Source organism: Sarcophilus harrisii, chromosome 1 (assembly GCF_902635505.1).
Source record: "Sarcophilus harrisii chromosome 1, mSarHar1.11, whole genome shotgun sequence".
Classification (NCBI taxonomy): Eukaryota; Metazoa; Chordata; class Mammalia; order Dasyuromorphia; family Dasyuridae; genus Sarcophilus; species Sarcophilus harrisii.
Window position 1 is genome coordinate 605,936,470 of NC_045426.1, and position 26,226 is coordinate 605,962,695.

At 34.6% G+C, this 26,226-nt stretch overlaps 1 protein-coding gene across 4 annotated transcripts in view; it reads right to left on the minus strand.

Moving 5' to 3' along the window:
* ENPP2 (ectonucleotide pyrophosphatase/phosphodiesterase 2) overlaps positions 1-26,226 on the minus strand; it is a 172,645-nt gene that overhangs the window by 108,755 nt on the left and 37,664 nt on the right. For 2 of the 4 annotated variants that reach the window (XM_012541788.3, XM_003760343.4), the window contains exons 1-3: positions 13,996-14,218; positions 13,624-13,726; positions 1,792-1,947 (exon numbers count right to left, since the gene is read on the minus strand). In XM_012541788.3, the coding sequence (XP_012397242.1) occupies positions 1,792-1,947; positions 13,624-13,726; positions 13,996-14,028 (292 nt within the window). In that variant the 5' untranslated portion in view covers positions 14,029-14,218. Of the gene's footprint in view, positions 1-1,791; positions 1,948-13,623; positions 13,727-13,995; positions 14,222-26,226 lie in introns of those variants that run through there. The other 2 variants (XM_012541789.3, XM_012541787.3) reach the window with 2 other exon arrangements.

Sequence of the window (26,226 nt, forward strand, 5' to 3'; positions counted from 1 at the left end):
CTTCTCATTTCACTTTGCATTAGTTTGTACAAAGATCTTTCCAGGATTTTCTGAAATCTGCCGGTTTATCATTTCTCATTGTATAATAGTATTACATTACATTTATATACCATAGTTTGTTCAGCCATTCCCCAATTGATGGGCATCTCCTCAGTTTCCAATATTTTGCCACTACAAATGACAATCCTTTATATTTTTTTCCCCTTTTTAAGCTTCTCCTGGGGCTTGATACTGGAAATCAATTTTTTTGTTGTTGTTGTTGTTCAATCTTATGAAAGCTTGAAATTCGGTTAAATGACTTTTTTTTTTTTTTACTTAAAATATTATGTTTAACTTCACTGGGTAGGTGATTCTTGTCTTACTCTTTGTCTTCTAACTTATTGTGTGTGCTCCATGACCTCCAATCCTTTAATGTTGTTGCTGCTAAGTCTTGTGTAATCATTAATAAAGGTCTCCAATAGTGCTGGTGTTTGGCATAGGCTTAGGTCAGTGAGATGTTTCTGCATTTTCCCAGCACAAATGTCTGTCTGGACACTGAAGGCTGCTTCTTTCCCCCAGACTGTGCTGGAAGCACATGGAGGTCTGGCCACTAGAGGTTGTCTGTTTGCCCAAAGCTACATACATGGAAGAATGTGGCTATGCTAAGGCACAGGGGGAATCCTGGTGTTGGTGTTTGCCTGTTCCACCACACTGAGTCTCAAGATCTCCCACTGGTTTGCTGAGGTAAAGCTTGCTGCTGGCTTGCTGAATGCTTCCTGTTCTGGATTAAGTCCCCCTTTTACCCAAGAAGATAGACCCTTCTTACACATTTTCCAGGTTTCTTGGACTAAAAATTTTTTCACTCCATATTTTTGCTGGTTTCAGGATTTGTTTTAGGGTATTGTTTTATAGTTGTTTGGAGGTGGATATGGAACAGTTATGACTATTTAGTGCTTATTCTGCCATCTTAGCTCCCAGAAGTGAGAAATTATTTTTAAAAATCAAGAATATTTTTACAGAGGAATGCTTTGGAATGAGAATCTGGAGCATGATAGGGCTGAGAAATACTGAAGTCTTTCTTATCTTTTGTTCTAGAGAAACAACCCATACAATTGAAAACACCCATTGACAACTCCATTAGGCTGCCCATGAATAGATTCTAGAGTAACTATCAACTACAGACTAGATGTTGATAAGATAAACATATTATTGCTGTATATATGATAAGCTGGAATAAGTCAGCCAACAAGCACTAATTAAGTAGTTATTATTATTAATTATGTGCCAAAGTCTGTGCTAGGTGCTAAGGGTTTAAAGACAGAAACAAAAAAAATACCTACTCTCAACAAGCTTATATTTAAATGGAAATAATGGAACAAAGGCAAGCTGAAGAGAGAAGAAAAATAAAATGAATCTTAAATAATTTGATTTAGCTGTATGTTAAGATTGGAGATGAAGAAATAAATATGCCAGCAATCAGAAATCAGTTTTCCTCTCTTTAAGCAAAGGTGTGAAAGGAGATTGAATCTAAAAGGTGGGTCACCAGTGTCCTCAAAACCTATCCAAGGAAGCAACATTTGCACAATATGGGAAGGACAAATTATTGTCTGGTTTTTGAGGTTTTTCTTTTTAGCCAAATTGAAACACACAGATTTAATCATCATCAGAGTATCATTTAAAGGACAATAATACATGAAATCACTCAGGTTCTAAATTTAATTAGGCCAAAACAAGAGAGTGGAAAAGAAGAACAGCAAGTTATAACTCATTCATTATTGGTGAAAGTAAGAAAGAAAATAATGGCTACTATACCTGTCTTTAAACAGTGATCATCAAAATCATAGCAGCAACTACCGTAACTCTTGCACAGGTTGTCACACTGACAGTCCATGTCCTCACGTTCTTGAAGTTCAAAGCATCTGCCCTTGCAAGAATTAGAAGTGTTGGTCCTGGGAGCATCTGAAAGTACTGTATAAAATAAAGGTAGTTGGTATCATGTTACCATTGACCAGCAAGTGCTAATTCATAATGAACCTGTAGTTGCTTAATGCTCCATGATCATAATATCGACATCATTATTTCAATGCCCATACGGACCAATTTATTTTATTCCATTGCTTAACAAAATAGGGACCAGAAAAGATAATGACTATAAGCCATTAGTACCTTTTCATTATCATCAATTAGCAGTTCAAGGTAAACACACTATGGTAAATAATACCACTTTCACATGTGAAATACAGCAAGACAAACATATACTAATATATACAAAACAAACCAAAACAAGAAATGCCAAACTGAGCCAATTAAGGACCTGATTTCATTGGCAAGTGTTTAATGGGGGAGGGGGAAATAGGAAAAGGGAGGGAAAGCAAAGTTGAAACAGAAAACAGGAAACATCTGGAATGAGAGTGTTGAACTAGAAGCCCCCTGAGGCTCCTTTCAGATCTTATATATTAAATATTCTATGTCTATATCTAGAACAGAAGCAGGAATCAAAATCATAGTAAAAGATTTTTCATCATGATATGCTGTGGCTAAAGACTGAAATACTAGAGATCTGATTTGGCAAAGAACAAATCTTAGAAATGCTAGAAGAAGAATAGAAATCATTCTTTTTTAATTTTTAATTGACTTTTTAAATTAAATTAATTTTTAAAAATCACTGATAGTAAAAAAAAAAAAATTCAGTGAAAAGCTATACATAGAGCTAGACAAAATACCAACTTGAAAAATCATCAATGTAACAAATGACATTTTTGTGGATAAGAAGACTGAATTTTCCAACGTTGGGGGTGGGGGGAGAGTTTTTCATCTTTGGGCTGGGAGATATTTCTAGGTCCCATCAAATAGTTCTGCTACCTGCCCTGGAACCTGCACCTGAAGACATCTATTCTGGCTCTTGCTAATAAACACAGCCAGTTCTATTAGATTAAGGAGATTCATTGGATGATAAGGAATAAAAAGACAAATGCCTGATTTGCTGTGAAGTGCTAACATGCACGCATAAAAGCACCCATTAAAGCAGGAAAATATCAGATCTCCAGTGTCAAGATATATATGACCTAGCATTAAAGGGCTATTGCCTCAGTCGACCTTAGACTTGGGAAAGACCGTAACTTTAAAAGGTCAAGGTTTCCCACTGTATCCAGAACCATCTCCAGTCATTCTGATCTATAAATTGACCCTGAATCCAACTGGCTCTGAAGGAGAAAGTGAAGCTGATTGCTTTGCATATCCCTCCCTAACTTAAATCCAATTTATTTGCAAGTCATGTCATCATCTTCCTGAAGTCAAGGTACTCTTCAAGAAGGAAGGACAAACAAAAATATATCTGACTTACAATTATTTATACTTTGAGCCATCTATTGATATAACAGACTCAATTGTAATAAACCACGAGAAAGAAAAAAATAATGAATTGAAAAGAAAGAAAACTCAAGGGGACAAAGCAAGAGATGAAATTTAACACTAATTTTTTTTTTTAAGAACTACTTTTTCCCCAGAGAAAACCAACAATAATCTACTTCTGATAGAATATATCAACTAGTGTTGTTCTTATATTCCTTCAACAAGTATTTCTTATTACCCAGGCTGTTGAACCAGATCCATAAATCAATAACTAATCATACAGGATCTAGACTCACCTAAGATGTTCAAGCATATTTGCCCTCTTCTTTTACAAATGTAGAGAGAGAAATGTAAAATTTCTTTCCCTTTACATTCTTAAACCACTTCACAAGTAGGTGGCTAAGGTAGTACAAATAATAAAATCCCTGAAGTGATCATTTTATTCAAACTTTACTGCACATTTGTATTGAGCTGCAATCAATCACCATATTTTATATTATTATAACTTTGAATAGTACAGATTCATTTCTTTGTTCACACCAATGGAGGCTTAACTTTATTAGCAAATCTGTACCTTTTTTGTTTTCTTTTATTCCTGATATCACTTACTCTGAGTGTCCCTCCCGACTCTCTAAGACTTTGAATTGCAGAATAGTTGCTGATTAGAATTGATAAAGGGAATTTCCTCACTGGAAGTTCCCAACTTCAAAGAAATTCCAAATACAGGTCTTGGTCTATTCCAAAATTTATATATATCCTAAAATACTCCCCATTGCTATCATCTTATTTTTTCTTTCATTATTTTTTTTAAATTAACAAGTATTTATTTTCTCTTTCCCAACTCTATTCCCATACTCCAGAAAAGAAATCTTTATAATAAATATATATAGTCAATAAAAATAAATTTCCACATTAACCATGCCCCAAAATTCCATCACTCTCTTTTGACTGTGTCTCTTTACGATAATCTTCAGAACAACTTTGAAACTTTCAAATGATTGATCACTACTATTTTATCAACTATTTTCCTCTTCCCTAACTTGTATGAATTAGTGCAACTTTATTTAAAAAGAAAAAAAAAAATCTAAATTTCAACAACTCACAGAAATAAGCAATATCATTATACTAGGATCAGGCTTGATAAGAATCAAAGGTACTATCTCCTGTTATAATGAAGCTATTCTGAAACTTGCCCTATAACTGGCTCACATTCAGCTGACCAAGGTGAAGAGTAAGGGAGGGAAGAGATGAATAAAATTGCCCAGTATCTTTGTAAGCTTCTTTTCAAATACTTCTACCATCTTTATGCTATGTCTATCAGATTTAAGTAGTTTGTTATCCATTCAAGCATCAAGAAGTGATAGCAGAAAGGAGCTGACTCCACAAACCTTTTCTACTTCCCAATGACCTATTCTTGCCCCATCCCACATCTTCAGGAATGAGTCAGGGAATCTTCAGCAATCCCTTGACTGTTCTATTTCTGGCCTCATACTATTACTCTCAGACTATATCCAGAGCATGACTGTCCAATTTTTATCTTATATCCTACTTTTATAGGCAATTGGGGAATCTATCTTCATTCTGAATCTTCTAACTTTTAAATGTCATCCTGCTTTTGATTCATGTAGACATTGAGCTCTATAAACTAACATGATATATGATGAATGCTTAGGAATTTCATATTATCTCAGAATTTTTATTTGAAGGGATCATTTCTGTTCTATTATTTAACCCCAGCATCATCTCTTAGTGATATGGCAAAAGATAATGTTTAGAAAACGGGTCAGAAATGAGTGATGCAACAATAGAATTATTCATGAAGACCTTGCAAAAGTTTTTGTATCAAATAGACTCATTCAAATTTTAATGATCTCATGTATTTTTTAAAGGACAGGTTGTTATCTATCAGAGGAAAGTCATTTGTAGTGTTTTTGAAAAAAATAAATGCTGCAAATCTTCACTCCCACACAGGTTTGTGAAAACAATAGGAACAACAACTTTTCCAATTTCTACAATACTCCGCATTTTTTCATGGAGTCACAATTTGGCTGTTAAAAAAAAAATTAAGATTGGATAACAACTTGTAAGACTTATTTTTGTTTTCAGTCTATTGATAGAAAAGATAGTTGGGTGAAAAATACTCTCTAAAATAGTTAAATAGAGCTTTATTCCTAAAAAAGCAGTATAGGATATTATATAAAAGCAGGCTTCAAAATCAGATAGACCTAAGTTGGAGCCCTTTATGATTTGTATTTTAACTTTTCAATGCCCCAGGCAACTCTCTTAGATGGTAAATTGCTAAACAAGCACCAATCAGAGTCAGTTAAAGGGAAATTTCTTTACTAGGGGTCCCTATACCAATAGTATCAAGATCAAATATTAATGAGGTCATTAAATGCACATAAAAATCTTTGTAAGCACATACTAACTTAGAAAACCATATTTTAACATTATCTATGTTCAACAATATTTTTATTATTTTTGCTAAATATTTTCTAATTATAATCTGATTCAAGCAGCACTTAGAGGCATTGTAATCATAAGAGACTACACACTTAACTGCATAAGGAAATCACAATCACAAATCTAATCTGTTAAAAGAAATTCTAAAGTAATCCTATTACCATGGTTCTTGTTTGTTGTGATTTCATTGATATAGGGAACTCTCAGACAAGGAAACTTCCTCATTAATTCAGTTTATTCTTTCCTCTGCAATTTATAAACCTAGAGAATTGTCACTGAGAAGTTGATTGACTTGCCCTGTGTCACAAAACCTACCAAGTTGCTCCTAAAGACTATATATCCAGATCAAACTTTAAATTAACCTTATTCAGAGCATTTACTGTTTTTGGGATGTCATACACCTGAGTCACAGAAAAGAGGCTGGCTATGAGACAACCTAAAGCAAGAGGGAAGGGATGATCCAAACAATAGTTCAACCAGAATACCCTCTTATTTTTGCCCTTATCCAACAAATGCATTCTTAAAAAAGTAAAATTCCAGATTTGAGTGATGGTATATCCGGGAGGTAACATTTAAGCTTAAAAACACCCAGCATGCCATCCAGCCCAACCTACTGCAGGAATGTTCTTTCTTTCCAGTTTTGTTCATTCCCATTTCCAGTGTTTGGGATAGTGCTTCCCAACCTGTTCCTCCCATTCTTCTTCATTTTTAAGCCAACTATTTCCTGACATGAAGAAATAAGGATTGAAATGGGTTATAGACTGAAGTTGTATGGTCTCCTTTCTAGATAGTTGTTAAAAACAGGATAGATTATCATATTTGGGGTTAGTTTTAATGTGATTGGGGGGGGTGGGAAGAGAAGACAAGGGAAAGGTATAAATAATCTTTCAACATTCTCTCCAACCATAAGGGATTATAATGATAGTTTCCTTTCAGTCATACCTTCTTGTAACAAGATAAGAATTCTTCTTTCTTCTTGCTACTTCCAACATTACATTTAGCAAAATAACATGAATACAACCCAGCTATTGAGTTGTCTGAATCAAGTCTCTAATCATCTTCGTGGACACTATTTTTTTTTTTTTAATTTTCTCTAAACTCTCAACAATATCATTTCCCCCTACCAGCAGTCAGAATAAGTCCATGTCAAGTCTTTTTGGTTTTTTGTTTGTTTAATTCAGCATTTTGGAAACAGCTGACTCCACAATGAAGGCACCTCTTAGAAAGACTTCACATGCATCTTCCATCAATCTAAAATAGCCATTGTAGAAATGACCTCATAAACTATAAAGCTGCATTTTATACTTTAAATAGTAGGCATAAAATAAAATTTTAAATTCTATTTCCCAGCCATCCAGATTAAAAGACAGGGATATTAGACTACATATATACATACATACATACACACACACATACATAATGCACACATATATATAAAACCTCATCACAACAACCCTATGAAATTAATACCATGGATATTATGGTCTCTATTTTACTTAATAAGAAAAGAAAGAAAAATTCAAACCCACATCCAATCTTCTTCCTACTTATGCCAAATTACCTTTTTTAGGAAAGATTTTATTAAAAAAAAAAAAAAGCTTAATCACCATTATTAAAATGTTCATCATAGTATCATAGAATTGGTGGACTGGAAGGGACCTGTGAGGTTATTGAATCAAATTCCCTTTTTAGAGGCGAGGAAAGTAAGTCTCAAAGAGGAGAAAGAGTGGCCAAGATTATACAGGAAATGAGTGGTACAGATGAGCCTTGAACCCAGATCCTGTGAATCTCCTTACAATTTGTTTCTCCTAAACCATAATTTTAACAAATTTTTTTTTAAAGAACTTTCCAGGTAAGCACATCAACTATTGTTGCTGTTGTGGAATCATTTCAGTCATGTCCAACTCCCCTAATCAATAAACTCCACTGGCTGATTCTCTATAACCTCTAGAGTAAAAATCTAAACTTCTCTTTTTTGGCTGACCCTCACTTATTCTTCTAGTCTTATTCTATATTATTACTTCCCTTTCCATTCTATAATCTGGCCAACCTGGTCTTCTTACAATTATTCTTCCTGTATTATAGTCCATCTGCCATTTCTGTGTCTGTACTGCCTATTCCCCATACCTAGAATTCACCTTCTCATCTTGACCTCTTAGAATCCTTTATTTTCTTCAAGACTTAGTTCAAATGCTACCTTTCATAACCCTCATCCCCATCTATTAATGCTCCCGACACTAAACTGCCTTTTTAATATATATTTTCTCTGTATCTAATTATGTTCATGTTATAGAATACAAGCTCTTTGAGGAGAGGCAGATTGATTCATATCTCCAATATCTAACATAGTGTTTGGGTCATAACAGTCATTTAATACATGATTTTTTAAAATAAATGTTGATTGATTGGTTGAAATCCAGCATTTATACCAAAAATTTTCTAAAGATTTATCTTTAGATATCTGAAACATCTGAATATATGCAAGAGGGTTAAACTATCTTTGCTTTCCTTTAAGCCGCACCTAAAATCCTCCTCTCTACTGCAAGCCTTTCATTATTCTTAGTGTTTTCTGCAAGATATGAAATCTATCTTTCACATAATCTGTTTGTACATAGTTATTTGGGACAACCAACTGGTGTAGTAGATAGCATGCTAGTATAAATTGTAATAATTCAGTAATACCTGAATTCAAATGCAGCCTCAGATGTTTACTAGTATGTGACACTAGGCAAATCACTTAATGCTGTTTGCCTCAGTTCCTCATCGGTAAAAATGAGCTACAGAAGGAAATGGGAAACTACTCCACTATCTTTGGCCACCCTCCTAAAAAAAAAAAAAACACACAAACGGGGTCACAGAGAGTTGTATATACCTGAAACAACTCAATGACCATAAAACACAAACACAAAGTTGTCCAAATGTTAAACCACCCAGTAGACTGCGAGTTCCTTGAGAGCAGGGATGCTCTTGCCTTTCTTTGTATCCCTAATGCTTAGCATAGTGACTAACACATGGTAAGCATTTAATACATGTTTGCTGACTGACAGAAAGCATGAAAATCAATGCACTCATAATTACTATGCCTCTTAAAGACTTAAAACTCCAGTATCCTATTAGTTTTCCAATTCAGAAGATCACATTCTGCTGACCTAAATTATTCTTAACTTCTTTACTAGATTTCATATAAAACCCCATGGAGTATTTAGTAAATTTGGTAGATTTTCACCATTGCATTTAATAAGCATTTTTGAATGCCCTCTATGTGTGTGACACTGTGCAAGACACTGGAGACAATGGCACAATGACCAGGACACAATCTCTGCCTTAATCTTCTTAGTTTTAGTCTCTCCTTTCTCCCACCATCTTTTAAAACAATGATGATTTTTCATTAAAAGACACAAAATTAAAATGATTATAATCCTTCTCCCCCTGTACTTTCCTATATTTCTTGAATGAAAGTTCTCAAAGTTGATTTGGAGACAGGGACCTGAATTTGAATCCTAACTGTATCTGTGTGATTTTAGGAAAGTTAATTGACCTATGTAAGCCTCAGTTCTTCCTTCTATCAAAAAAAAAAAAGGTGTCAGACTAGATAGCATCTAAGATGCTACCTCTAGCTGGAAAGTGACCTTAGACACCTTAGATAACCTCTCCTACTAAAAGGAAAATCTCTGATCTGAGATTTGAAACAATTCAGATGCAAACCACCTTTTCATCCACATTATTTTCCACAGCACATTATTTTCAATTATATTCCTAAATTTCACTCATAAATTTACTTACACTTCCTATAAGACTGCTAAAGATGATGGATGGATCAGCCTAATCTTTCAAGATTCCATTAAATATCTGCCCACTGGTGGATAATTTACTATTTACCATCCAAAATTAACAATCTATCTATTAAACCGTATAACCAATTTGAACTTGAAGAGCAAAAGAACCAAATCTTATTCTTGAGTGAGGGGGGAAAAGACAAAAATCTCATTGCTTGCATTCTATCTTCCTGCCCTCACTGTCAAAACAGTCTCTTCCTGCAAGGATTTCAGGAATCTATGGTACAGGCTCTCTGTTGAGCTTATATGATTTTTCCTTAAGATTTGCTCACTTTACAGTAGACCACTCTTGTAAATTTACTAAATTTTCAGCTTATCATTGTTTTTGTCATACAAAGTCTATGTTTCTTCTAAAATTCTTATTCAATTGTCACTTCCAATGGTTCACAATAAAGCAACAATAAGTCCAATCTACAAATTTGCTACAAATTTAGTTAATTAATTATAAATACTATTTGTTTGCACTGTCCTAGTCTTTAAATTAATGCTCTGGCCAGAGCACAGCACATGCCAAACATTCTTAGCAACTGGCAAAGGGTTTTTTGGGTTTTGTTTTTTGTTTTTGCTTTTTTGTTTTTTTGTTTTTTGACTTTTTTTTTTTTTTGCAAGGATCTGCCCTTGTTTGCTAAAGAAGAGGTGGGACAGTTTTGAATGGACCATCCCACTTGAGTCAGTCTGAAGTTGGTAAGGGGCAAATGTCCTCCATCCTCATATTTGCTGTGATGTCCTAGAAGCTGTTGGTTTCCAAGGAAAATAAGGACATCTACCTCTTTGCCTAAGTAATCTAGGCCTAATGTGAATATTCAGACAGTGATGTTTTCTGATGCTAAGGCTTGGCTAGTGGTTCAGATATTATTATTTATAGAGATTATTTATAGAAGGCTCTTTCCAGACCTTGTGGCACTAAGAGTCTTCATGTCTCCTAAAGCTCTACCCTTTTACTGAATTACCAAAGTGATGTAAAACCTGGAGAAATAAACTCTTGTCTTTAAGTAGCAACAGCAGAAGCAGAAAAAAAGCTGCTTTTAAAAAACAAAAAGGTAGGCAAAACTAAAAAAGAAAGCATGGAACTCAAAAGTAACTTATCTTTAGTTTATCTTCTTGTGTATAGCTAAGCAATGTTTTAAACTCCTTAAGAGTCTAGTATAAGAGCTAGAGGAGTGTTCTTAATCTAGGATCCATGAACTTCTAAAAATATACATATTTGGATAACTATTTCAAAATAATTGGTTTGTAATCCTAAGTATTTTATTTTATACATTTAATAACATCAATCTGAAAAGGTGTTCTTAGGCTTCACCAGACTGTGTCCATCATATAAATAGGGTTGAGGACTCCTACTCTAGAATAACAAATTTAACTAATTTAATTTAATAAATTGGTAAATCAAAAAAAATCTTAGTTTCTTTGTTTTCCTGGATAGGTTTCAGCCCCTCCCTTGAAGGCTGCCATAATAATTCCTCATTGAATGTTGATTTTCCCAGAAATGACAGGGCCAATAGTAATATCAATTCCATAATTCTGTTAACTGTTTCTTTGTAACACATAGGAAAATAGTTGCTTGAAAACTAAATATTTACAAGGATTAGTACTGCTGGCTTATATTTTAAAGGAAATAGAATCTTTTCAAACCCTTGTGGTATATACTTTTAAGCAATGGATGTTAGGTTTAAGAAGTACTTTTAAAAAACCCAGCTTTCTAGCCTCAGTGGTATTTCTTATAAATATAATGCTCATTGCTATTCATATAATTGATTTAAAATACAAGAGACAGAGACCATTCCACTGAGTTCCCTAGGGGAAACTGGTGTCCCCAGGAAAACTTGTCCAGAGTCAACAATTCATCTATAACAGTCTTAGAGATTAACATAAGGCACTGATAAATTAAGCCCATAATCAGTGTGTCACAAACAGGACTTGAATTCAGATCTTTATAACTCAAAAGCTGGCACCTTATACTGTCTTAATATTTGTGGCAAAAAAGAGAAATGGGGGCTGAGGAAGAAAGGAGAAATAGAGGATCTTTTGGCATGATATATAGAAACTCAGGATAAAACAATATGAATAAGATAAAATTTTTAGACCTTAGATACTGTCTAAACCAACTTCCTAAGATGAAGAAATTAAGGTGTAGAATGGTTCAATGACCTGTCTAAAATCATACAGTAGGGATTGAGACCCACTCCTTCTCATGATGTAGTAGACAGAATACTGATCTAAGGGTCAACAAGGCTTGGGTTTGAATATTGCTTCAAATAGTTCTTAACTGGCCAAATCACTTAACCTTCCTGAGCCTCAGTTTCCTCATTTGTAAAATGATGGAGTCTGCACTTAAGATTTAAGATCCCCTAAATTTGTGAGTCTGTGACTCCTACTCCAATTTGTCTTCCACTACTACTTCTCATGACACTTTCTCAAGGGTCAGTCATGTTGAAATGAGCCAATCTAGTTGGGTTTGCACATTAGTTAATAAAAGCATTGCATTTATTTCCTCTAAAATTCATCTCACCACTTGTATAAATAAAGTCCTCTGAAGAAAATGAAAGCAAAACAAAACAAAACAAAACAAAAAACCCACCCTAGAATATGATTGCAGCAGCTTCTGTGGAACCCTTCAACCTTGTGAAGGTAAGGTTTCCTTTCCTCTACAGCTACTGTGAGTGTTAATGGGAGTCATACATGTCTAAACAGAGCATTTCTTACCAATAAAAACAAGGTCCCCTAGCCTAGCATTGTACCTTCTGCTCCTCTCCCCTCCCCTGCTCTCTCTAACAGTAGACAATTCATTTTGTCCATTTGCCTCACTGGCCACACGATTTTTATGATCTCAGCTTTCCTACTCAACCCTCTCCACCCCTACCCCCCACTCCCAACCTAATATTATTCTTTCAACCCTCTGGCATGACTCAGAAGAAACTTAGTTGATGTAAAAGAAGTCTGTGTATTCCCTTATCCTATTCACCATAAACAGATTAATAATCAAACTTAGAGCCCAGCCAAATCAAGACAGGTGGTGGTCTTAGAGGTTAGAACTGTCAAGAAACATGGGTACATTATGCATAGAATTACCAGAAAAAGAGAAAAACATGCTGAAATGTCAGGTAAAGTCCAGAAAATATTGCCCCCTAGGGTACCCATTACTTAAAATGTAATTTTTATTTATAAAACCATCAGCAGCTCCAATTTCCAGGAAATTAACCAACTCATTACTTAAGACCTGGTCAGCTAAGCCCCTCACCATACACAAGGAGCTCCTTTATCACAGCTCTCAAACTGTCTGTGGACCAGCATATTGTAAAAGGAAACTTTTCCCCTCTCTTCAGTTCTAGTAATTAAGTCAGGGGACACATTTATAGCCTCCCTTCCTCATGCCACAGGAAAGAAAATGGAGACAACTTTATCCCTGGAAACTCTTTTGAATCCCTTCTATATTTAAGTTCTTTTTCTATTCTAAATAAATTTTGATTTCATAAAATCCCATATATCTCAAACTTCGTAAAAAGAGATCACTTGTAAATTCATCATTTACTGTTTCTTCTCTCCACATCAGAAAACTCTTACAGAAGAAAAGTTGGAGGGAGTAAGGGAATCAACCAGCCAGCACACAACTGCATAACAGCCTATGGAGATCAGGTACCTCCAGTCTTAAAGCATCACCTGCTCTCACCATCCATAGGCTGTGGTAGTTTGGAGGAACCGTCAGCCGATAGCTGTCTTTTGGTTCATCCATAACATTCAAAAACATTGTATCCTTAAATATCACATCACCAAAAATTTTACAGACATAATTTTGCTTATTCTTTTTAGTCTTCACCCAGCAATAACTAAATACCTGTAACTGTCACTTTTCCCATCTGTTTCATGCTGAAATCTAGGTCAAAGCTGAGTATTTTGCAGCATGAGATTTTCTTTCAAAGAAAATAACTTTGCACCAAGAAAACCACTGACAAAAAGAGATGGAGAATTTGAAGAGATGCTATTATAAGTCATTTACCTGAGAGAGGACCCTCCTCCCATTCTTCAGCTCTCTTAATTCGGTTTGTGGCAAATCCTACACAGGCATATATTCCGATGGCAAAAATGAATAAGGAGATTACCTGGGGAAGTAAAAGACCAAAGTGTCAAACATTCTTATAGATGGATAGAAGTCAAGTCCTATAGCATTTAAGGGTCAGAACATCACAGCTCAATCTCTATAGCTTTTCAAACACATCATCAAATGCCATTCTCTGTTTCACACATTCACAACTCTGCAAGGATTGCTTAATTAAGCAAGTGAGAAGAAAGCATTTCATTTGAGAGCCTGTCCTTCAGGAGGCAGTGGAAGGGTCTCCTTCCCACAGAAATGCCTTTTCTTGCCCCATACCTGGTGTGCCTGGAGAACGTTTCTCTTTGCCATGGTAGAGAATTCTTGGAAAGCCTTTTTTTGCTGTAAGTTGTTCTCTTTTTTCTCTACACTGAATGCCGGGCTCTTTGCTCTCTGAGTCCAGTCTATTAGCTACAACTAATCCCACCTGGGGAGGTTGACAGGCTCATTTGATTTGCCAAGGGCCTGATTTCATCATGGTTCACTCACAAATCCCAGCTCTGAGTACAAGAGGCTTCCAGCATCATCCTTCTTTTCCCCTCCCCCTTGCCCTTCCCCCCCCCCCCCCATACACATACACACACAGACACACACACAGACACACACTCTTTTATGTGGTTTCCTCTGGCAACAAGAGGTTTTCTAATGTTGCTGTGGCCAATAACAGTTCATGTTCATCTTACTTTCCTCACAAAAACACGAGTAAAAAAGAAACCAAATGTATTTTATCCGATAAAAGTGAAACAGGGCTGGAGAAAGGAGAGAGAGGTTTGGTACCAGTTTCAAGCTTTGGAGATTTACAATGTAGTTATTCAAAGGCATTAATCTTGCAACTTTATTTAAAAAAAAAGACAAGGAAGCTTTTATAATTTATGACTAATAACTTGCTGATTTTACCATTTATTTGATTGGAGGAATTCAATTTTAATGTCCAAGTCCCAACTGCAAACCCCCCTTTTTTTGTTCCTCATGATTTTCCAACTATTTCTCACTATGAAATCTCTTGGGACTGTAACCAGCCCTAGAGATAGCATTAGTTTTCCTCATATTGTTGTTATGGTTCAGAGGAGGAGCTTTATCAAATTACCAAGAATGCCAGCCAAGCTACACCAAGTCCTCCTTGCCTATCAGAAAGGACATAAAGACAGTTTCTCTGTCTCTCTGTCTCTCTCTCTGTCTCTCTCTCTGTCTCTCTCTCTCTGTCTCTTTCTCTCTCTCTCCTTTCTCAAAAGAAACTACCAGCTTGGAAAAAAAAAAACAGCTTCATAAGCAGTTTCATTTAGGAAGGAAACTAGAGATGGATAGAATTATGATTCAAAGTATTGGTTTGCCAGTTATTCGTGGGGGTAAATTATCATTCAAGGCAAAGCAACCCAGCCCCTCAGGGATAAAGAAGTTTCTTTCACTGAGCTCTTTACCAACCAGTATATTTAAAGGAACAGTGTTTAAGCTTAATCTTAAAATTTACTGAAATATTTGTCCAGAGGTTCAGATTAGTGATTAAAACAGGATCAGAGGAGCAATCAAGGGACCTTTATTAAGCACCACAGCTATTAGCTGGGAGCTGACCTAGAAACTGGGGCTATAAAGATTAAAATGAAACAGTTCCTACCCTCAAGGTACATACATTCAAATGTTTAAATTCAAATATTCAGAGTTCTAGGAGTTCCTAAAATGTCCTCTCCCACTATTTTAGACAAAGGAACTAAGACTAGAGAGATAATGAGGCATGACATGGTAGAAAAAGTCCCAGATGAAGTAGTACAATTGATTTTACTTCTATGAACATTAGTTTCCCTGTTTGTTGAGTGAGAGAGCTGAACTCTAAAATCCTTACTCAATTCTAAAGTCTTTAATGAATAACATCTCTTCCAGATCCAAAAACTCTTAAAAAATCAGAGAATTGGGGAATTTTTATTGTTGGGGGTTTTTTTTTCTTGCTTCTTTCAAACGATCATTACTAAAGAATTAAATGCATGTATGCATATGTAAATAAATCTCGAACCTGCCATTCAACAAATTACTCACTGAGCTCTGATTATGTTCAAATAGATTGGAGTAGCCCAAAGGAACCACCACTCTTTTGACAAAAAATGGCAATCTTGATGACTATAGTTTCATTAAATATTTGAAAATCTGGTAGTGGTTTGTTGGAAACCAGAATATATTTTCAAGCACTTTAAGAAGTCACACTATTGCAAAGATGGTGAGTTACAAGTTCACTTAAGGACAAGCATTGATAGAAAAATAATAAGTTAATATTTGTATAGAACTTTAAGAATGTGGTTTCTTTTTTCCTCTTTTTATTAGATTAATGAATATCGAAGGGATAAAACAAGCATTTCCATAACATTATACAATAAATAGATGATTTTATATGAACTACAAATCTATCATGCACAACTTGCTATTTCTGTCAAATATACAACAAAATTATAGGGTAAATTTCTTTTTTCCCCCTCATTTTTCTCTACCTTTCCCCCACTCCCACTATGGATGGCTACCATTAGAAACAAATATATGTGTGTGTGTGTGTTTATATACACACATGTAATATCAGTTCTTTCTCTGGATGCTGATAGAGTCTTACTTCAGATGTCCATAGTTAATTCTGAACATGATATCAATTGATCAATTCAATAAGTCTATGAAGTTGGTGCTTTAGCTATTAATATTCCCATTTTACACTTGAGGAAACTGAGGTTCAGAATGGTTAAGGGATTTGCCCCTGGTCATAGAGCTGGTAAGATTTTATTGTATGGGTTTTTCAATTTGGGGAAATTTGGTCAAGGTTTTAGAAAACCTTATGAAATATGCTGGAGTTCTCTACCATTTGTGCTTAAAATCTAAGGTTATCATTGTAAATAAAGGACTGGCCTTATGATTCCATTGGTACATGGAACTCCCAGGTACGGAAACACTCTTTTTCAATACAGATCCCCACCATATCTATAATCTGAAGTCAGAGGGTCACCTAGAGCAGTAGTAATAGACCCTAATGCCTGAGCTACTAATCTAAAATAGGAATTCCTACAGGCCACATATTGATTTAGTTTTAAAAAAAAATGTAATGTTATCTATGTTTTATTGTATTTTTATTTATTTTGTAAATATTTCCCAATTATGTATTTTTTTTAATCCATAAGCCTATGTGTCTGACACACAGGCTGTATATTTGATGTTTAAAGAAGTTGAATGACTTACCAAAGCTTCTTGATTTTCAAGGTCTACTACTTATCCACAACACAAGGATTCATCTGGCAAGTTATCATTACAGATAAGCAAAAATACTAACAGAAAACAATGGAAGATAATGCAAAACTCTTAACTATGCTCTTATAAAGATTTATAAGCTTTTCTTTGCATTAATCAATCAAGAAATATTCATTAGGAACCTACTACATGCCACGTGGCAGCTAGATAGCTCTGTAGATAGAGCCCTGGACCTGGAATCAGGAAGAACTGAGTTCAAATCCAACCTCACATATTCAGCAGTGTATGTGATTCTGAATGAGTGACTTAACCTCTATTTTTCTTAGCCACTGGAGAAGAAAATAACAGAGTATTCTAATATCTTTGCCAAGAAAACCCCATAATGAAGTCACAAAGAGTTAGACACAGCTGAACAGCTAACAAAAAAACAGCAGGTACTGTGCTAGATACTAAAGATACAAATGCAAAAAAATTAAACAATCCAGTCTAAGAAAAAGGCCTAAATTCTAGTGTGGAAGACAACAAGTATATATAAAAATATTTAAAACACAAATATAAATTTAATAAATACAAGTATCTACAAAATCATTAAACACAATATAAATAAATGCATTGGAAAGAAGATACTAGCACTAGAGTATAGTATATAGGAGAGGCTTCAAGTAGAAGAAAATGCATCACTATTTACCCTAAAAGAAATCAAAGAAGAAAGAAAGGACCTACATTTACAAAATAAATGTATAGTTGTCTTTTTTGTGGCAGACAAAAATTTTAAACTAAGGAGGTATCCTCCTATCAGGAAATAGCTAAGCAAATTGTGGTATATGAACAATGGAATTTTTTTTGTTGGCTGTTGAGTCACTTCAATTATGCCAGACTCTTTTTGAACCCATTTGAGGTTTTCTTAACAAATATTGAAATGGTTTTCTATTTCCTTCTCCAGATCATTTTACAGATGAGGAAATTGAGACAAACAGGGTTATGTGACTTGCTCAGTCACACAGTTAGTATCTGAGATCAGATTTGAAAATTCAAGACCTTCTGACTCTAGGCCTGAGTTCTGTCCACTCTACCTAGCCACCAAAGAATTAGATATTATTGCTATATAAGAATGAAGAGGAAAACTGGAAAGTTTCTTTGTGAACTAGAATTAAGCACAAGAAACTAGCTCAATCTATATGATGTCAACATTATAAAGAAAAACAATTTCAAATGACTTTAAAACTGACCAACACAATGATAAATCACAATTCCAAAAGAATGAAGATGAAGTACACTGCTGCCAGAGAAATGACCATGCAGAAAGAGACAAACATTTTACAACATGACCAATGTGAGAATTTTTGTCAGCCAGTGTGTACACGTGTGTGGGTGTGGGTAAGTGTGGGTGTATGTGTACACAGACGGGGTTCGATTTTTTTTATTTGCTCAGTGTGAGGGATGGAGGCCAGAGGGAAGGACCTATTATACAAGAAAAAAAATAAAAGCTAAGTAGTTGGAAAAATTGATGAATAGTAGAAGAGAAACTACATCAAAAACAAGCTCATCCAACACATTAATATTATTGATTTTGTGCTAAACATATTTATTTATGCTATTTTTATTTTTGTTAAGCATTGGTTTATACATTAATGAAACATTCTTTTTCATTTATTAAAAAAGGAAGTAAAAGGAGATAGCCTGCATTGAGTCATAGGAAGAGGATGTCCCTATGAAATGGAGAAAAGGAAGGAAAATATACCTGGAATGGCATGGTATCCAATGCCATGGAAGTATGGCATTGAGTGATAGAAGGATAGTTTGGGTCAGATTGTGTAGATCTTTAACAACTAAAGAGAAAATATATGTTGTACCCTACAGGCAATAGTTCAGCACTAGATAGGTTCAGCAGAAGGGTCACATGGTCAGATCTGCATTTAAGGAAAATTATTCTGGCAACATTTTGTAGAATGAATGAGAGAGGGCCAGATATTCAGGGAAGGCCAAGGAGGAGGTTGCTACAATAATCTAGGTGGAAGATAAGGACCTGAACCAAGGTGGTAGTTGTATAAGTAGAAAGGAAGATTTGAATATGAGCATTATGAAGGTAGAAATTTTTTTTTAATAAATTGTTTACTGATAGGTTAATATAACATAAGGAAGATTCAAGATAAAGCCAAAACTCTGAAACTGGAATATTAGAAGGATAAAAGTAACTTCCATAGAAATAGAAGAGTTTGGGAGAATAGAGGCTTTCAGGGGAAACCTCCAATTATAGATATAAGTTTAGGATATCTCCCTGATATCAAGTTTGAATCATACAATAGACAATTGGTGATATAAGACTGAAAGAAGAGAGAGAAAGGTTCAGAGGGGAGCTTAGGACTAGTTATTAAGATCTCAAAATCATCTTCATTAATATGATAGTGTTAATCCCTTGGGAACTGAGGAGGCTACCAAGACATATCAATAAAAATAATAATAGTTGGCAATTGTTTAATGTTTACGTTTTGCAAAAGGTTTTATGTACATTTTCTGTCTCCATATATGCCTCATTGTCCTGCATGTTCTCAATAGTTACAAAGAATTTCTAAGTGTTTTGGGAGTCTAGTGCTTGCCCAGACCCCAAGAGTTTCGTTGGCTGACACAATTTCCCCATTGCAGTAGGGAATTTGCTTCTAGGACAATCACAGAATCAGAAAAAGACAGAGCCTCAAAGAGACTATGCAGCAGGCGTAGATATTTTGTGACTTATTCTGGTCAGCTAACCACATGGTCACTCTACACACAGTGTCTAGCAAGGGACCGGCTATAAAGGGAAAGGATCTCTTCCTCTCTTTTGGCCTAGAACAGGTCTTAATCCTTGACCTTCTCATTTGTTCTTTTGTGTCCTAGGTGAAGAGAATAGTGTCTCATGACTAAGTAAATCTGAAAAGCCATCAGGAATATGTTCTGGCATCTCCTTGTAGCATTGATGTCAAGAGAATCAAGGAGTCACCAAATTCTTCAGAGTAAGTGAGGGAAAAGAAGAGTTGACTGATACTTTTTGAATGCCTTTGTAAGTCAATCAACATGCTTCCCCTTCACCACATGGTTAGTAGACCAGAACCAACTGGGGAATATCAATGATTTCCCCACAGTTTGTCTAGGGCACTTCCCTTACATATAATCAGTATTATATTTATGTAGTGCCTACTATATGCTCAACATTGTATTAAAGGTTTTATAATTCTATGTCATTTAATCCTCACAACCCTGGAAGGTCAGTGCTATTACTAACTCCATATAAAGAATGAAGAAACTGAGGCAAACTGATTAAGTGACTTGCCCAGGTTTACATAGCTAGTAAATGTCTGCAGCTAGATTTGAATTCAGATCTTTCTGAGTTCAAGTATCCTATCCAATGTGCTACCTAGTTTCACCATTATGATTCTCCAAAAAGCAAACTCCCTTAGCATTTTCCATCTAGAAAGGCTGCATTAGTAAAGGAAGTTAATGGCTTCAGTAAGTGTACCATAACCCCATTACACAAGGATATATTGCAGTCTTGACCTTAAGGTCTCACAGTTTAAAAAGGGAGCTTGGAAGTCAGCTAGTACAACCCTATGTAAAGCTGGACTCCCCTTTCCTTTATAGTTTCTCATATTTAACCTTAGTTGATGTTTGATCTTGTAGATAGACCTAACTTGGTCTATCCTGATGAATCCTGATGAGGACTCTGTTAAAAATTAATAGAATTCTAGTGTTTGGAGAACCATGGTATAGTGAAAAAAATTAGTCCTGAGAACTAGAAGGCATGATTCTGATCCTGGTTCTAACTAGCTCTGCAACTTATGAAACCACCTAATCCAACTCCTCACTTTACAAATGGAGAAACTAAGTCCCAGAAATCTCTCAACAGATTTGAAGTAAATCTAAAGTCAAACTGATAAACTGTTGGTCAACAGTGCAGCTAATCAGTGGTATTTATTAAGAACCAACTCACCCAAGGTTCCATAGGTATCAAGTGACAGAAGTCAGACTTGATCACAGTTCCTCTGCCTGCAAATACAGTGTGCTTTCTACTTGATAAGAGCAAATCACCTCATTTCTCTGAGTCTCAATCTCTTTGTCTTTAAAGGATTGGCAACTCTGACAAAAAGGTGATAGACTCAAATTGCAAAATGAAATGTATATTCTCTGACAAGCCAATATGAGAATTTATTTTGCTTTATTTTGCATATTTGTTGTAAAGGCATTCTTTTTCTTTTTTTCTCTGTTTATTTGGAGGAGGAAGAGTGAAAGGAAGAATGGAGTCATGATCAGTTATGTCCAACTCTTTATGACCCAGTGGGCTATCATAATACACCAATACTATCCAGTTTTCTTAGGAAAGATTCTAGAATAGTTTGCCATTTCACTCTCCAGATGAAAGATATGGTGGAAAGAAGAAGAAGTAGAAGTAGTAGTAGTAGTAGTAGTAGTAGTAGTAGTAGTAGTAGTAGTAGTAGTAGAAGAAGAAGAAGAAGAAGAAGAAGAAGAAGAAGAAGAAGAAGAAGAAGAAGAAGAGACAGAGACACAGAGAAAAACAGGGAGAGATGGAGGGTGGGAGGAAGAAAGAAAGGGAGGTAAGTAGAAAGGAGAGAGAGAAAGAGAGAGAGAGAGAAGACAGAGACAGAGAAAGGACTAAAATGGAAGGAAGGAAGGAAGGAAGGAAAAGAGGGAGGGAGGGAGGAGGAAAGGAGGAAGGGAAGGAAAAAAGAGAGGGAGGGAAGGAAGAAAGGGAGAGAAGGGAAAGGATGTAAAAAAAGAAAGAAGGTTCCTGAAACATGTTTTGGAAAATCACAGAAGAAAGCACAACCAAGCAGAATAGTTTTGAGAGTTACATGTTTATTATGAAACTGAAAAGCAAAGTGTACATAATATGAATAAATATATCCATTCCAATTCTCTCTCTCTTGCTCTTGCTCTGTGTGTGTGTGTGTCTACCTGTCTGTCTCTCTCTCTCTCTCTCTTTTTTCTGGCATTGACCAAGAGAGAAGCAGATGTAAGCTGGATATAAGGGGAAATACCTCAGTAATTAGAGTTGTTCAAAAGTCGATAGGGCTATCTTAGAAGACAGTACCAGATTTTCAAACTATATCACAAGGTGGCATTCATCAAAATAATCTAGTACTGGCTAACAAATACAGTATTGGATCAATAATAGATTTTCATAAATGACTATAACAATGTAGTATTTGATAAACCCAAAGATTCAAGATTTTGGCCTAAGAACTCACTATTTGACAAAAATTGCTAGGAAAACCAGAAAGCAATTTGACAGAAACTAGTTATAGTTAAACATCTCATACTATATACCAAGATAAGATCCAAAGACATAAATGATTTAGATATAAAGAGTGATATCATAAGTAAATTAGGAGAACATGGGAAAATGTGCCTGTTAGTTCTATGGATATAGGGAAAGTTTATAACAAAACAAGAAATAGAGATTTTTATTGGAAATAAAATAGATAATTTTGATTATGTGAAATTAAAAAGCTTTTGAACAAAGCTACTACAGCCAAAATTAAAAGAAAATTATGGAATGGGATGGGGGCAAAATTTGAGAAATCAGAGAAAAGGGGAAAAGACTTTATTTGTAGATCTGTGGTCATAAAGAATTGGAAATTGAGGGGATGCCCATGAATAGTGAAATAACTGAACAGGTTGTGGTGGATTGTGATGGAATTTTATTTTGCTATAGAAAATGACAAATAGGATATTTTTAGAAAAACCTGGAAAGACTTATATGAACTCATGCAAAGTGAATAAGCAGAACTAGGAGAATATTATACATAGTAACAACAACATTATAAGGACAAACAACTGTGAAAGTCTTAGGTACTCTAATCAAGACAATGACCCAAAACAATTGTACATGCTCCAGAGAAATAATTAATGAATTTTGGATACAGACTGAAGCATGTGTGTGTGCGTGTGCGCATATGTTTGCATGTGTATGTATACACACATATATAGTAGGTATATTTTTTTCTCTATTTGTATGTTTTCTTTTGCAACATAACTAATATGGAAATGTGTTTGGCATGTCAAATATATTTAGTTGTTGTTGTTATTTTTCAATTGTGTTGACTCTTCAGAATCTAATTTATTGACAAAGTTACTAGAGTAGTTTTCTATTTCCTTCTCCAGCTCATTTTGCAGATGATGAATTAAGGCAAACAGGAATAAATGACTTGCCCAGATCAGATTTGCATTCAGGGAGTTTCATCAGATGTTTAATCAATATCAAATCATTTGCTTTCTCAAGGATGGGAGAGGGATAGGAGAAAGGGAAAGAATTTGGAACTCAAAATGATAAAAAAAAAAAAAATGAATGTTGAAAAATCTTACATGTAATTGGGAAATATTTGATGAAATGAAAATATATTTTAAAAAATAAGATAATATATTCCCCATCAATGAAGATCTTGGAAAAGATAATGAATAGTCATTGGTAGAGGAAGTTGTTAAGGGAATAATTCTTTCATGCACCTACTCTTGTGGCTAAAAAATTCTTTCTAACACTATATGCTATGACTTTTGACTCTATGCTATAATGAGGACAGGAACTGTGTTATTTTTCTTTGTGTCCACAATAGTTCCTGACATCTACTACTCACTAAATATTTGTGGAATTATTTATCTGGAGAATGCAAAAAAGACTAACCTTCCCCTCCTCCAGGTGGAAGCCAAACTGCAATGCCATCTGATCATTTAAAGTAGAGAAAACAAACTGGCAGAATAATGGATATATAAATAACAGCACTCTCACATTTTTGAAAAGAAAATATCATTGAAGGAGAGTCGGATACCCAACTAAATGATCTGGGGAATGTTTCAAAATACTCTAGAGCAAATTCAAACAAATTGAATGAAGGTCATCTATAGTAGTGTTTAAAGTCATCAATATAAGGTCATCTGTGACTGAAACAGTAAACAGAAACAAGGAAGAGGAGGAATTCAGGAAATGACTTTCCTGTGTAGTCTATCAATTCAACCACTCCAGGGAAAACACCACTCTACAGAACCCAACACTCTAAACAAGATGGAGATGATCAACCTTACCACTTCCTCAGTAATCATCAGTAAGAATGCCTATGTCTGTATCACTTTCAATTGTACAAAACATTCTGAAAAACAACTTTGTAAGGCATACAGTAAGAGAAAGCATTATTATTCCAATTTTTATAGGTGATGATGAGGCTCAGTGACTAAGTGACTTAAACATGGTTACATAGCTGTTCCAATTTATAGAATACTTGACTTGATTTCTTTATCTTTTTCTAGGGGAAAAAATTAATATAAAATGAGTCACTATAGATCAGTCCATACTTATCAGAAGGGTCATTTATTATTTGTTTGTTTTTATTTAGGAAATCAAGTTTAAGTGACTTACACAGGGTCACAAAGTCAATAAATGTCTGAGGCCATATTTGAATTCAGTGCTTTATTCATTGTGCCATTATCTGCCCCAATTTATCATTTATAATTTATCTATAAAGTGAAGGTTCTGAAGTTCCATCCAATTCTAAATCTATTAATTCATATTTAAATAAGTTACTGTTTACAAAATGTTTGATCAGAACAACCTGGTAAGGGAGAGTGGAGAAGAAGACATATGCCCACTTCCCAGATTAATAAACTAAGACTCAGAAAGCATCCCATGGACATAGAGTCATAAAGTCTTTAAACCGAAATTGAAACCAAGTTCCCTGATTCTAATTTGAGCACTGCTGTACAGCTCTACTAAGAAAATTAATAACAAAAATAAATCAAATAAATAAATAAAAATAAATAAAATTTTAAAAGGAAATGACATTTTAATAAACTTAGGAACATAGACAGGAAATTATATGCTGTTGGTACAAATTAGCAGTGTGACTACTGTCACCAAGCCTAAACATCTTAAGCTCAGTGACTATCTTTGGCTATTTTTTGTATCCTAGTGTTTCACTAGGATATATAGTGCCTGATACATAGTGGATATTTAATAAATATTAATAAATAATATATTAATCAATATATTCATATATTAATTTATTAATATCAATAAACATATTAATAAACATTATTAAATATTTATATGTTAATATAATTAATTATTTATATGTTAATAGTAAAGTTTAATAAATATTTATTGATTGATTTAGTAAGTGCTGTCTATATGCAAGACACTACACTAGCCACAGAATCTCAAAGTTAGGAATCAAATGTCCACTTACTATAACTTGACCTTGACAAGCAACATATCCAACAAGTGAAGACATTCTAGGAGGAAGGCTTTTAAGGTAGTCTATTCTCTTTCTATCAGATTATATAAATTTCATAATCTATTTAATTGAAAATTTCCAGATTTTCTTTTGTCTGCAACACTAAATCCAAATTCTTCTAGATTTCAAAATTTGTAATTATTGATCTTGTCCTGTGTTACCTCTCTGACCAAATTTCTCCCTCCCAACCCAATATCCACACCAGCAGAAGAAATTCACTCACTGTGCTCCACAGATTGATTCCTAGGAAATTTGATTTGGAAAGGCCTTTGGTTAAATTTCTTCATTTTACAGTTGAGAAACATGAGTCCCAAAGAAGCAAAATGAGTCACTTGAGGTATCCAGTGAGGAAGTGGTAGAATTAGGAATAAAATTCAGGTATCCTGAATCCTTGACTAGTGTTCTTCTCCTATATATTCTTACCTAACTCTAGTGCCTTCTCTCTATGGATTTTTTTCCTTTAATTTATCCTGTTTATAGTTTACCTTATATGTGAATATTTGCATATTATCTTCCCCATTGGACTGTAAGCTCTTCAAGAGTATAACCTCTGTTTTGCTTTTCATTCTGTCACCAGCCCTTAACATTGTTCCCTAACATGGCAGGTACTTATTAAATGCTTTTTGACTTTTGTTTTGGCATAGTAGGTACTTAATAAATGTTTCTTGACTGATTGACTGACTCTTGCCAAGAAAGTGCTCCTTCTTTCCTTATGCTTATACAAATCCTATCCATCCTTTGAATTGAATCACAGTATCATACAATAATAAATTTAGAATTTGAGGGGAATTCATAATGCCATCTAATTGAAGACCATCATTTTACAAATCATGAAACTGGGATCTAGAGAAGTTAAATGACTTGGTCAATAACACAAGGTTATTAAGTATGGGAAGCAAGATTTGAACACAGGATTTCTGACTACTGAGAGTTTTTTCTACTATTATACTTATAGTCAGTCCAACAAAGTTTGGTTCTTATATATTCTCACTGTTGTTTAATTGTTTCTTTTTTCTCTCCT